At 37.5% G+C, this 12,426-nt stretch overlaps 1 protein-coding gene across 5 annotated transcripts in view; it reads right to left on the bottom strand.

Annotated features, from left to right (window-relative positions):
- The window catches only part of LOC138743340 (CCR4-NOT transcription complex subunit 6-like), a 97,634-nt gene that overhangs the window by 28,744 nt on the left and 56,464 nt on the right, over positions 1–12,426 (bottom strand). For all 5 annotated transcript variants that reach the window (XM_069898546.1, XM_069898547.1, XM_069898544.1 and 2 more), the window contains 6 exons: positions 11,116–11,201; positions 5,579–5,683; positions 5,432–5,500; positions 3,328–3,485; positions 2,382–2,536; positions 1,785–1,939 (listed from right to left, as the gene is read on the bottom strand). In XM_069898546.1, coding sequence (XP_069754647.1) covers positions 1,785–1,939; positions 2,382–2,536; positions 3,328–3,485; positions 5,432–5,500; positions 5,579–5,683; positions 11,116–11,201 — 728 coding nt within the window. The remainder of the gene's footprint in view (positions 1–1,784; positions 1,940–2,381; positions 2,537–3,327; positions 3,486–5,431; positions 5,501–5,578; positions 5,684–11,115; positions 11,202–12,426) is intronic.

Below are 12,426 nucleotides of genomic sequence, written 5' to 3'. Positions count from 1 at the left end.
CTGCTGCTGGGTTTTGGGGTCCTTTGAGCTGGTAACAGTACAAATTGGAAACAACATTTCCCCACTGATCATCAACACAGGTGCACCCCAAGGATGTGTGCTTAGCTCACTGCTTTACTTGTTATATATCCATGACTGTGGCCAGGCACAATTCCAGTGCCATCTACAAGTTTGCCGATGGCACCACAGTTGTCGGCAGAATCACAAATGGCAACAACGAAGTTTATAGAAGGGAGATCAGCTTGTTGAATGGTGTAACAACAACCTTACACTCAATGTCGGCAAAATAAGAGGAAATCAGGGGAACATGACCCAGTCCTCATCGAGGGCTCAATAGTGGAGAGAGTCAAGAACTTCAAATTCCTGGGTGTCAATATCTCCGAGGATCTGTCCTAGAGCCTCCACTTTGATGTAATCACAAAGGCGGCTCACCAGCGGATATACTTTGTGAGGTGTCTGAGGAGATTCAGTATGTCACTGAAGACTCTCGTAAACTTCTGCAGGTGTACCGAGGAGAGCATTCTGGCTGGTTGCATCACTGTCTGGTATGGATGTATCATCTCTTATGACAAGATTGAACTCCAGACGGTTGTTAACTCAGACCTTACTTCATCAAGGACATCTGCAAGAGGCGGTGTCTTAAAAAAAGCAGCCTTTATCCTCAAAGACCCCCACTACCTAGGCTATGTCTTCTTCACTCTGTTACTATCAGGAAAAGGGTACAAGAGCCTAAAGACAAGCACTCAGCGACATGAGGACAGCTTCTTCCCCGCTGCCATCAGATTCCTGAATAATCAATGAACCAAAGACACTGCCTTACTTTTCGTGCATTATTTTTAAAAATAATGTCGCAAGATGCTGCCACAAAACACCGAATTTCATGAATCGTTCATGACAATAAATTTTGATTTTTCAATGTTTATTTCACAATGTTATTCATACTTCAACCACAGTGATAACCTTTTTTAATTCAAAAGCATTTTCAAAGTACTATTACATTCAATTATCTCTGGAATACAATAGTTTTGTCTAATTAGAATTGAACCATAAGGGGACAAAATCATTTCCAATTGTGATGAACAAAAGAAAATACCAAAGAGATTTGATGAAAGATCAAGAAGTTGTTAGTATACAGGATGCAAAATGCAGCAAAGTAAAAATCAACAACACTTACCGTATACCCATGTGTCATCAAATTTTTCGGACCTCTTTTTGGGGCACAAAAAGGTGGGGGGGGGGGGGGCGGTGTCGACTCTTACATGGGTCAAATTTTTGACCTTATGAGTACCTACGTTGTTCAAGGCACCAAAAGATCAAATGGCCAGGACCAGATAGTATGTTCGTGGCCAGGGCATCGATAACTCGGACAGGTTGGCGGTCAGGGCGAGGATCTGTTCGTATGGGCAGGAGCTGGGACGAAATCTGCAGTTGGGGGGTTTGGATGGGTGGGCAGTGGGGGGAAGGATCCGCAGTCGGGAGTTCAGATTGACTGGCAGCGGGGGGGGGGGGGGGGGGGGGGGGTGAGGATCCATGGTTGATGCATTGGGAGCTTGGATGGGCAGGCAGCCAAGGCCAAAAAAAAAGGGTGGATTGACTATAACATTGTATCAACAATTACATGAGTATATACATTATTTCTTAAAACAAGAAGATGCTCGAAAAATTCTGATTCTGCAACTTTGCAGAGGAATGGTTTCAGTGAATGGGTTGCAGAGGAAGAAGGGTTTAAATAGTAGTTCAAAATAGTTACCAATAGCAATATGCAATGAAGAAAAAATACTTACGGGATAGTTCAAAATAATCCTTCTGCAATTCCAAGAGTACAGCAACACCAATGTTGTCTTTTGTCATAACTCTGTTCAACATAGCTTCTGAGCCATCAGAATTGGCCATGGCTAATTGGTTGAATTCAACTGTGTGGTTCTGAATCAGACAAAATCTAAAAGAGAAATATTACAATACTTTTACAAATATATTAAATACAATCATCTCAAATAAACAAATTTCTGGTGAAAGTAATGACATTTTCAATGTGATCCCCACCAACCAAATTGGAATTAAGGAATTGTAAGTTTACATATATCTACAAAATTGAAAAAGTACTGAGGATTCTTCAAGGATGACTGGGACAACATGGAGGGCATGAAAAACTCAATTTAAAAATAAAAATACATCTAACAAGAAAGAGTATACAATGAAGCAAGATTAGCATAGCTAGCTCTCAGAGAACATCATTGAAATTTCTTCTGTGAATTCAATTGACATTTCATCCAATCTCAAAGTATTTTGGTTCCTTTAAATATTTTTCTAGAACTACTACAAGTAGGATAAAAATATTAGTATAGTATAAAAATGGCCTGTTCTGGCTAGTAACAACGTACTTTTCTGTTTTATAGAAGATTGCACAACCATCTACATGCTTCCGATCAGATTCTGACATTGTCCTAGCTCTAGATTTAGGACTGAAGAAACCATCATATCCATGCTCTTTAAGTTCAACCAGAAAAAAGGCAAAGTACTGTTCAGTCTCAACTTCCTGTGTGAAAACAGAAATGAATTTTAAAAAAATGTATTAAACATTTCCATCGTCTATTCTGGTTTTTTGAACAATCCCAGATATATCATTTCTCCACCTGGTTCCCTGCAACATATTTTCTCATTTGTTCATTAATTTACATTCCCATCTCCCTCCCTACAGACAATTCTCCCACACCCACTCTCCACACAGAGTAATTTACAATAACCCTAATTCACTACATAAACAGCACAAACTTGGTATGTGAAGGATGCTGAAGAATCCAGTGGAAACCCATAGCTACAGGGAGAACATGCAAATTCCACGCAGACAGTGCTGAATGTCACTGGAACTGTACAAAAGTTGCATTACATTGTCCCAACCCTACTACTGACAACATCCTAATACAGGAACCATCACAAATTTTATCAAAATGATTCCAAAGTCATTAGGGACACAGGAGACTACCAATGCAAAGCCAAACTGAATCTGCCGTAGGATAAAGAGTCCTGATGAAGAGTTTCAACTCAAAACAGAGGATTATTTTTCTCCCAGTGACTCTAGATGACCCGCTGAGTTTCTCCAGCAGATTGTTTGACCTCACTATATCACTAATTGGGAATTTGTACTGTTCAGTCTAATTCATTTGTAAATTTGGAACGTCATTGAAATGAAGCACGTCAGATTCATTACTTGCACAATTTTTAAACAAGTTTTAGCAACAATGAAACCTCCATGGTAGGTGACCCTAAATGACTAATTACAAATATTCAAATTTTAGAATAATTAATTTTAGCCACAAAATACCTCACCTGAAGACTGATGATATCTGCATTACAATTCAAAATTTCTTGCATAATAGATTTTTTTCTATATTCCCAGTTCAGCGCCCATGATGGACAATACCCATACAGTTGCCTTGTGGCATATTTGTCACACAGAACGTTGTAGCACATAACTGAGAATAGAGCTGAAAAATAAAGGATTTATTAATTATTTTCAAAGCAAAAAGCTACAAATGCTGCAAATTTGGATAAAACTAGAAATATTCAGCTTATGTGACATCATCTATGAAAAAGAAATAGAATTAACATTCAGGCCCAAGACCCATCATCAGAAGTAAGAAATCAAATCTCCTTTAAGTGCAGAGGGAGAGTTGGAGGGGAAAAAAGGAACCCTGTGAAGAGTGGAGATTGAAAAATACAAGTGATGATGTCAGATGAAAAGACTTGTTAATCAACGTCACTTGTCCAGAGTTGCAAATAGGAGAAGAATGAAAACCAAAAATGTGGCCAAAAGTGTGGTTTACAAAAATATAACAGCTGATAGAAAATTTTGAAAAAAACAATGCTATGAACACATCAGTCAGTCCCTCTGATTCATTTCTGGTGCACACCTGTATAATTACCACTCCCATCTTTTCCTCTCCATCGCCTTCCATCAATGTTCATGCAGAACATTTTTTAGGGAGGACCATATTTAGCACAAAACATTTCATGAAGCCCATTATTGTGACTATGTAAGGCTCTTTTTTTTTGACAGTTCCACATTGGCATTATTCAAACTACAATGTGATTTTGAACTTCAAGTCCAGCATTGGAATGCCACCTTCCTGTTGGTAGTTTTATTTGGAAATTTAAGCATTGAATGTATTAAACTTTAGAGCCAATTAAGATTCATTAATTCCATTCATACTAATGGACAACAATAACTCAGAAAAATTAAATTGTTAATCATTTATATTTAATATATTTAAATACATTTAATTGGATTTGGATTAAAACATGCTTTTAATGATCAATTTTTACTTTTGAATACCAGCAATTGCCTGCAAATTCTCCCTGACAGAATGGCAAGCCTCCATGTGGACTCACTATAAGGATACCTGGCTGATGTGTTCTACAAAAAATAATTCCATCACCAAGGTCACTGCAATCCATTAACAACTGCAATAGGACCGCACCTATTCAGAAAATTCTATAGTTAAATACTGTAAAGTCCCCAGTATCTGGAATTCAAGCAATTGGCAAAAAGGAAATGAGTAAATAAAAATAAGTTTAAAACTGTAAAGTGGTCTGCAAAGCAATACACAAACCCTTGATGAATATGGGAGCAAACATTCAGCCACTGAAGCACCCCAGTTGCGCCCTGCCCGCAAGCAGCCGTTTGAAAAAAGTTTCAATAAAGTTGTGTCTCCCTATCACTGCCTAGTAGAGCCTTTATCTTTATTAGAACAGGTAGAGTACCCTTTATCCGAAATGCACGGGACCAGAAATGTTTCAGATTTTGGAACACCATTTAAAAAATGCACTCATTCACTCAAATCTTAAAGGTACATGCATTCACATTATAATACATAATTAAGGACTACAATATTGATTTTTTTTCCAAATTACTTTATGCACTCTTTTTTTTTAAAAAAAAAACTGTTTATTCTTAATGCAGGTTTATTAGACATGGTAAGAGTGTGTCTCAGGCAACTAGAAAATTTGCGTATTTGGCATCCACAATCCGCTTAGGTACTGGATACTGCGGATTTTACAGTACAGAGTATGTGTAGCAGTAAACATGGAAGTCTTACCAAGCTCTACAAAATTATTGTGTGGTTTGATGTTGTTCCACAGATCTCATTATGCACCAAAGGTCTGTCATTTGAATAGCTCAATTGTTTCTAACTTTAATCAAAAAACTCATCTAAAAAATATTTTACCTACAACCATTGCAACATTGTCAAACTGGATCACAAAGTGGAATTATTACAAATTATTCACTTGCTTGAACATGCATCAGTATTAAAATAATTTTTGATCATGTTAAGTTTTTAATAGCTTCTCATTATATTGCAACTGTTTAATTCAAAAGTTTAATTCCACTAAAATACAACATTTCATAACAAGTTAAGACAATTTACTTCACCTGACGGATGTGTCCTCTCTGGTTCCTGTAAGACAATCCATGATCGAGGAGGTGGCTGGCCTGGCTGAACTATTAACAAAGATCAAATAACTAATTAATTCGATGTCATTTGCAAATAAAATTAAAACTGTAGGCTTCATTACTTACTTCTTTTCGAAGTATCTGCCAAATTATCAAGCAGGTAATTCAGCAGCCTACGAGTTCCATCTGGCTCCTGATGGAGGCTAAGGATATCTTGTGCCAGAGGATTGCCTACAACCAAATTCACGTTTCAGCTAAATGATTCACACGTTAATTATAGACAAAAAAATTAAACTGCTACCATTGTATTAATGCTTTAGCCACATGCGCGAGCAGGCTCTTAATCAAAAATGTAGATACCCCAAGCCCCACTTCAATCCAGGCAATCATAATGCATTTTACTTTTATTTCTATTTCATCACCTCCAATCAGGATCCTAAATAATCCATACATAATTAAAGGAATACACTACTTGAAACAACTTCAAGTTTCAGAAGTGCATTATTTCAGTAAATTAATGGACTCCAATTAAATCATCTAATGGAGCTCTGATCTGGACAAGGATGGAAAAGTGGTGCAGTGATTTGAAATTGTTAGTCAGATTCTAAGGGTTATCAGGCTTAAAGTTAAAATGACACCAAGGCAATCTGTTTGATAATCAAAAGTATGGTGTCGCAGGTAATAGATCTAACACCACTATGACAAGACAATGGCAGAATTGGATTTGAGTAATAGATCACAAGATAATCTTTCACAATACCACTTTCTATCATATGGTTTTTGGTGGAAAGTCATTCTTGGTTAAGGCAATGGTCAACATAATTTCAATCATAAAAAAAGTTCACTGTTTTAAACCTCATTTGGAAATTATTATTAGAGACAGATCGCAACTGCTGGAATCTTAAAAAAACTGATTTTAAAATCCTGCAACATCGGAGTCTGAACACAAGAGAGCAGTGCCTGTGCTCGGCAGCAGCCTCAAGGGATTGCAGACTCCTGGGAAACAGAGGACTGGTGCAGGGCACCAGAAAATGGGGAGACAATTCCCCGCTTGAGAAGGAGACGACGACAACCCTATGGGACAGTAACCACAACAGCAGACCAGTAAGGGACTTTGTGGCTGAAGAACACAGAGGTAACAGACAATTGGTGGCTCAAGGCAATGATCCCATGCAGGCTGTGGGCAACTTCATTCAAAAGGGCAATTGAGGACTGCTGAAGACTGGTACATTATTCAAACCAGGATATGATAGGATTCCGAGGAAGCTGAAGGCTTCCTGATCATGTCAGAGGTTTGGATCTGGAGCTTGGGTTACCAATGGATTGGAATGAAGTCTGTGTGGCTGGAAGGATGCAGGAGTGCTGGAGGCAAATCCACAGGCATTCTGACTCTGGGGGGTGGGGGGGGGGAATGGACTCTCTTTTGCTTCTCTTTCTCTGACACTAAGGGGGGGAAGCGGACAGTTTTTGCTGATAGCGAATCTTTGCCTTACGGCAGACCAAAGTACTTTGTGTTATTTTATTCCTATTTTATTACATGACAATAAAGGATCCTTGAATCTTGTGTTACGAACTGCATGTAACAAACAGAAGAAGACAATGAACCAGATAGGCTTTAATTTTAAAATGCTAATTTTATTTCTTACTGATAAATTATAGTCTTAACTCTTAAACTATCCTTAAGACTAACTCTACCCCTATCTATGCGCAGGTGTACAAGTGTATGTGTGTGTGTGATATACCCAAACCATTACAGTCCAGGCCAAAATCTAGAAAGTTACTTCAAAGTTCAGACTTTCAATGTGAAAGCGCAGGCCTTTCAAATTTGAATCTCAGAATGAATGTTGAACTGATGGGGAGACTGGAGTTGCAGCTGCTCCAGACTCACAAATCCTCCTTGTGTTGCCTTTGAAAAAATGTCCATCCACTGGAGCTTTGGTCATAACACTCCTGGTCCTTTTGTAGGCAAGACTTGAACTTGGTGGCCTCCACAAAGCTTCCAAGACTATGGCACCCGTCTCTCCAAGTGACCTTCACTGTTAGTCAGAATCAAAATGAAGCACTTTGCTTCCCAAAAGATCCTACTGGCACAGGTCAATCCATCAAAAAGGCCCAGTCATACACAGAACACTTTGCTCCACATTCCACAAAATGGCTGGCCACAAGAGCCGTTTTAAAAAGCTGTTTTCTCTTCAGTCGTCAGACTGGTTCTCCCTTGCAAAATCACAGTGTCTTTGCAAATCTACCAAATATGAAAGAGACTGTGACAAGCCTTCCTTCAGTTCTTCCAATGTATCGAATTGTCACTGGGTTGTGACTTGTGTTGCGATGGTGCTTGTGTGAAATATTAACTATGACTATTCAGTTCCTCCTGCCTATACCATCCCTTACAGTGATAATCCCATTTTACTAAAACAGGAGCTCGTAATACTTGAGAAAAGAGAAAATATGAGGCATTATCTGTGGTTCATTGTCCATTTAGAAATCAGATGGCTGGGAGGAAGAAGCTGTTTTTGTACAGGGTCCTTCTGTTGGCAGCAGTGAGAAGAAAGCATGGCCTGGGTGGTGATGGTCCTTGAAGATAGAGGCTCACTCTCTCCACCTCTGATTTTCCCCGATAATCACTGGATTGTACACTTTGGTTCTTCACCTCTGAAGTCTACAACTAGCTCCTTGGTTTTGATGACACTGAGTGAGAGGTTGTTATTAGTACACCATTCAGCCAAGTTTTCAATCTCCTTTCTGTAAAATGAGTCTTTACCACATTTTATACAATCCACCACTGTGGTATTGTCAGCAAATTTGTTGATGGCATTGTCATACCAAGCCACACAGTCATAGATGTAAGCAGGGGCTCTATTTTATTTCTGAATGGTTGGATTGCAGATTATTTGAGTTTTAGTGTATTTGTAAATAATTCCAATATTTTAGCAAATTCAATTATCAAATCAAACTTTATGGGCTTTGATATTTTAGCAAATTCAATTATCAAATCAAACTTTATGGGCTTTTGAATTACTCCTAATACAACAGTAAGCAGCACCAAATCCTGGTTCAACTTCAAAAATAGGACAGTGGAACTATTGCATACAAAATATAGCTACCAAAGTTATTGGTCAATAACATTTTATCTTGGCCAAATGTTATCAAAAGCAAAATAAAAGTGGATTTGTGAGTGAACAGCCGATTGCAGTGTAATATATTAATAAACATATTCAAATGAATAAAAAACAATCTCTGCAAGAAACATGATAAAGTGGCAGAAATGAATGTTTAAAACAAAAAAATCTTGCAATTTGGCTTTGAAAATCAGAATGAGCATTATAATCCTATGCCAGTTACAAGTAGCAATAAAAAGTTACTAGATGTAACTTGAGTGGTATGGTTAGCATAGCTGTTAGCGCAATATTATTACAGCCCAGCAAACTGGGTTAGACTCCAACACTGTTTATAAGGAATTTGCATGTTCTTCCTGTGCAAGTTTTCTTCGGGTGCTCTAGTTCCCTCCCACCCTCCAAATGCTCACAGGGCTTGTAGGTTAATTAGTGCTTTTGGGCAGCACAGTCCCATGGGCCAGGAGGGCATGTTACCATGCTGCATTCCAAGTCTAAAATTTAAAACCTACTGAGCAATGTCCAATTTGTCTCCATTAAAGTCAGGCAATGAAAAGTTAGTTTCCCATCTCAAAAATAAAAAAAATTGGGAAGATGGTACCATGCATTCATATGAACTATTCACAACGCAAGTACCGTATCTTTCTATTTATGATTCCATTTCATTTATTGACAAAATTTACTTTTATACCATGGTTTCAATTTTTTTTTTAAAAAAGTGACATTCATCAACCAAAAAGGTTTGTAATAAAAGTTTAATCCCTGAAAGCATACAAGGGGGGGTCTCAACTGTGGCCCTTTTCTCTGAAACCTTTGAGGCAACTATGTCAAGTTTTCATGTTGTCCTGGACCTTGAATGCTCCAGTCTGCAGACTTATGGACAGCACGTTGCCAATTAAATAACCAAAATAAGGAAGCAGTCTGAAGGAAAAATGTCAGCAAATTCAGTTTATGCAATTTGAACTTCAACATATTTGAATAGAATTCTCCAAACTAAATCACAATGCTGCGACTTTTTAAAATAAAAATTAAGTAACTAAAGTCAGTTTTTTTAAAATCTAGACGCACAGCACAGTAACAGGCCTTTTCGACCCACAAGCCCATGCTGCCCAATTCACCCAATTGATCTACAACCACTGGTACATTTTATTTGAACAGTGGGAGGAAACATGAGTGCCCGGAGAAAACCCATGGAGACACAGGGAGAAGGTATAAACTCCTTAAAAACAATTGATACAGAGTTCTGTATTGTGCATTGACCTATGTGCTGTGTGGTTTTGTGTTGAAAAGTGACAGTTTGCCTTAGAAAGCCACAGTGATGGTAGACTGTTGAGAGAGTGGGAGACGGACTGTGCATGTGCAAAAAATGATTTAAAAATTTCTGGATTTGGATAATAAACCACCACTGGGGGTACTGTGGAGTGGAAGGTGGCCCAAAACACGAGTCATTGTCTGGAAGACAGTTTAGAATGTTGGGATTTCAAAAAGGGATGAACATTCCGAAGGGAGCCAGAAGGATCTGGACCAAGCCATTGTTCCTCTCTCTGCAAGCAACACAAGACAACTTCAAATTTTGTGCTCTCCCTCTCAAAGATCTTCTGTCTTCAGTTTACCAAACAAACTGAATTTTGTTTATGATCTTTGCTTCAGTTAAGATCGAAGTTTTGTGAGTCTTGTGTGTTTTGTGTCTAAGTTTTTCTGTGGGCTGGTTGGAAATATAACTTAAACTTTAATTGCATATGTTATATTTAGGCTGGGGAATTTATTAGTTTTACACTGTTATAGAAATTTGCATAGTAACTAGTGGGCATTGTTATAAAAGGGGGGATTTTAAATTAAAATTTAAAGGTGAATTTTTTTGTTAATAAAGTAATTGTTCATCTTTAACCCTGTGTGATATGCCTTCTTTGTGGTTGCTGGTTTGATCTTGTAACACAATGTACTAACTCCTTACGGACAGCACCGGATTTGAACCCAGGTCACTAAGCATGCCGCCTACTAATATGATTGGGCAATTTTACATGGAGAAGTGCTGCTCAGTATTTAGTTTCCATTAAATTTCTTAACAACCAATGGTAAATAAAGTCAGATCTTCTTCCAGTCTAAAAGTTGGCACCTCTTTATTCTCCATCATTCAGAATAAACATCTTTGCAATTTACGTGCATGAGGGAATTCAAAGACATACAAAGCTTAAAAAGCAAGTTGAAGTCATCAGGTTACAGAATCATACAGACAAGCAGAATGAAGCAAATGTGAGTAGATGTTCAGGCTGCTGTATTTTTTTTTGGGGGGGGAAGGAGTCTTTTTCTGCCACTCTATCTTGTGCACCCACCCAATAAAGTAGCCTGCCAACATCAAGTTGTTCATTCTTTCTAAACAATCATTTCACAGATTCCAGAAGACAAATACCAACAGTTGAATTACACTTCATTAGCAATTGATAACCAAAACGAAAGAAACCAATGAGGAAAATATGGGAACAAATTTTGTAATGCAAGAAACAAATATCCACTTGGAGAATAATATCTAATTAATTTCAGACCTCTTACCTTTTAAACCCAGGGTCTGTAATTGAAACAGCTTTCCAAGCTCAAATGGTAGAACCCGTAAGAGGTTATTGTTCAAAAGCAATTCCCTGAATTAACAAAGAATAAATTTTCAGTCAATATATCTAAAAGTTTCCAGATATTTTATTACAGAAAAGAAAACATCTATTGATATCAGTTTCTAAGTGTGGAGAGGGCAAATTAATGAGTTAAATGCATTGTAATTTTTGCATAAAAGATCAGTGAAGAAGCTTAATAATGTACAAATCACTCAGTGCGTAGAATTTAAAATTGCAAATATCCAAAACTAGGTCATTTCACTCTGCTACATCAACAGCACATCACCCCCAATTAAAAACTTCATGGAGTTGCATAATTATTCATTAGCACTGTCACAGAAGTGGATATATAAACAATATTCAAATAAAATATGCAAAAGTGGTGCGATCATAATGAATTTTTTTTACAATATAGATAAACAACTATTACAAACACATTTATAGTACCCTCACTGACCACAATTTCTATTGCTTAAGATTGATTCTGTACAATTGTAGCATTTATGTTAGTAAAGAAGATATTCATATCTTTTTAAACTACATAATTTTTGGGGCCATGCCAATCAAACCTTTTTGGTCCCAAAACAGAAATTAAAACCGTTCAAGTTTTATTTCAGCGTTTGGTTAAAAACAACAGCCTTTTAAAAAAAAATTCCTTTCACTTCACTGTCAATCCAATCTTTCCTTCTTCACCAAAACACACATCCAAATTTCACCTCAAATCTTAATTACAAGTCTTGCCATAGTATCTTAATGCTTTAGTAGCAGTCATTTGGTCCATCAACTCTGTAGTAGTTCTCAGAACAATTGTAAAGCATTTCTACGACTTTGGCTGTCTCAAAAACAAAACTTATTAAGAGATTGGAAAAAATTAGGAAATTCATGTCAGAGAGCATTTATGGAAAGAAAATTCACATGTTTCAGGTCAATCTTTCACTTGAACTCTGTCCACAAATTAGTGGCAGATACTGCTTGGCATGCAGGTCACTTCCTGTTTTCATTCAATACCACAGTTCACCAAGGTTTTAGTTGCGCTTACCTTGTGAAATTTATGGTTTTGGCCACAATTGTTGGCAAGAAAACAAACTCAAATAAAGATCAACTGGAAAATGTTGCTGCTGTTCAATCAATGAAAACAGAATAAAACAGCAGAGCACAGGTTCTTTGGTCCTTGATGTTGTACCAACCAACTTATTCATACTAAGTAACCCTTCCTTAGTCATAACCCTCCATTTCTCTTTCACCCATGGGCCTG

Source organism: Narcine bancroftii, chromosome 9, assembly GCF_036971445.1.
Source record: "Narcine bancroftii isolate sNarBan1 chromosome 9, sNarBan1.hap1, whole genome shotgun sequence".
Lineage (NCBI taxonomy): Eukaryota > Metazoa > Chordata > Chondrichthyes > Torpediniformes > Narcinidae > Narcine > Narcine bancroftii.
The sequence above is the reverse complement of the archived record's forward strand: the minus strand, read 5'-3'. Positions and strand labels throughout refer to the sequence as shown.